Source organism: Nicotiana attenuata, unplaced genomic scaffold, assembly GCF_001879085.1.
Source record: "Nicotiana attenuata strain UT unplaced genomic scaffold, NIATTr2, whole genome shotgun sequence".
NCBI lineage: Eukaryota > Viridiplantae > Streptophyta > Magnoliopsida > Solanales > Solanaceae > Nicotiana > Nicotiana attenuata.
Genome location: NW_017670555.1, coordinates 330,346 through 331,621, shown reverse-complemented (window position 1 = coordinate 331,621; position 1,276 = coordinate 330,346). Strand labels below are relative to the sequence as shown.

Sequence of the window (1,276 nt, the reverse complement as noted above, 5' to 3'; positions counted from 1 at the left end):
CTTACCGTAGAGGGAATGAGGATCTTATTATGATGTGACAGCGGTCATAAGGTTGCCTGGGTATCCCCTCTTAAATGGGAATCAGGTCAAGCGTAGTTCATGTTACATCAAATAGAAAGTGCAAACATAATCTTAAACATAATATCTCTTGACTGCATTCAAGTTGATAGGTTTTTGGCATATCTCTCCATCCATCTCTACAAGTATAAGTGCTCCTCCTATCAGTAGTCGATGAACCATGTAAGGGCCTTGCTAGTTGGGTGAGAATTTCCCCTTTGCTTCATCTTGATGTGGGAAGATTTGTTTCAGCACCATTGCCCCGGTGTGAATCGCCTCGATCTAATCCATTTGTTGAAAGCCATTGCTATTCTGTTATGGGAGAGTTGACCGTGACATGCCATATTCATTCTCTTGCCATCAATGAGAGCAAGTTGTTCATATCGGTTTCGTATCCATTCTGCGCCGCTGAGCTCGGATTCTTGTATGATTCTTAAGGAGGGAATCTCCACTTCGGCGCGAATAACGGCTTCAGTGTTGTAGACTAGTAGACAGGGAGTTGCCCTAGTTGATGTACGAACTGCGGTGCGATACCCGAGCAAAACAAACGGTAGCTTCTCGTGCCATTGTTTGTAGTTGTCTACCATTTTCCTCAATATCTTCTTGATGTTCTTATTGCCGGCTTCTACGACTCCATTCATTTGTGGCCTGTATGCTGTAGTATTCCGATGCTTGATCTTGAATGTTTCACACATATCTTTCATCAGGTCATTGTTGAGATTGGCGACATTGTCAGTAATGATTGACTTAGGTACTCCAAATCGACAAACACTACGATCCCGGACAAAATCTGCTACAACCTTCTTAATCACAGCCTTATAGGAAGCGCCTTCAACCCATTTTGTAAAGTAGTCTATAGCCACCAAAACATACATGTGTCCGTTTGAGGTAGCAGGTTCAATTGGTCCGATGACATCCATGCCCCAAGTAAAGAAAGGCTAGGGTAAACTCGTTACATTGAGTATGTTGGGCGGCACTCGATCATATCAGCATACATCTGGCATTGGTGACACTTCTGAACATATTTGATGCAGTCAGTCTCCATAGTCATCCAGAAATACCATGCTCTTAAAATCTTCTTGTCCCAAACAAAACCGTTCATGTGAGGTTCGCAAGTTCCGGCATATATTTTTTCGAGCAATCTAGATGCCTCCTTAGCATCGACACATCACAATAATCCCAAATCAGGAGTCCTTCTATACAGAATTCCTCCACTTTG

General features: G+C 42.9%; 1 protein-coding gene across 1 annotated transcript; it reads right to left on the bottom strand.

Moving 5' to 3' along the window:
• Window positions 1–305: 305 nt before the first annotated feature.
• Window positions 306–977, bottom strand: LOC109240901. The gene is made up of 2 exons (XM_019407580.1): window positions 677–977; window positions 306–577 (listed from the first exon to the last, which is right to left on the bottom strand). The coding sequence occupies exons 1-2, from the start codon at window positions 975–977 to the stop codon at window positions 306–308; spliced, it is 573 nt and encodes a 190-aa protein (XP_019263125.1).
• Between the last annotated feature and the right edge of the window lie 299 nt (window positions 978–1,276).

Coding starts and splice junctions, on each gene's coding strand:
- LOC109240901 (XM_019407580.1), bottom strand. CDS start 977: ATGGATGTCATCGGACCAATTGAACCTGCTACCTCAAACGGACACATG. Junction 578..676: donor GAATGGAGTCGTAGAAGCCG/GCAATAAGAACA, acceptor ATCGCACCGCAG/TTCGTACATCAACTAGGGCA.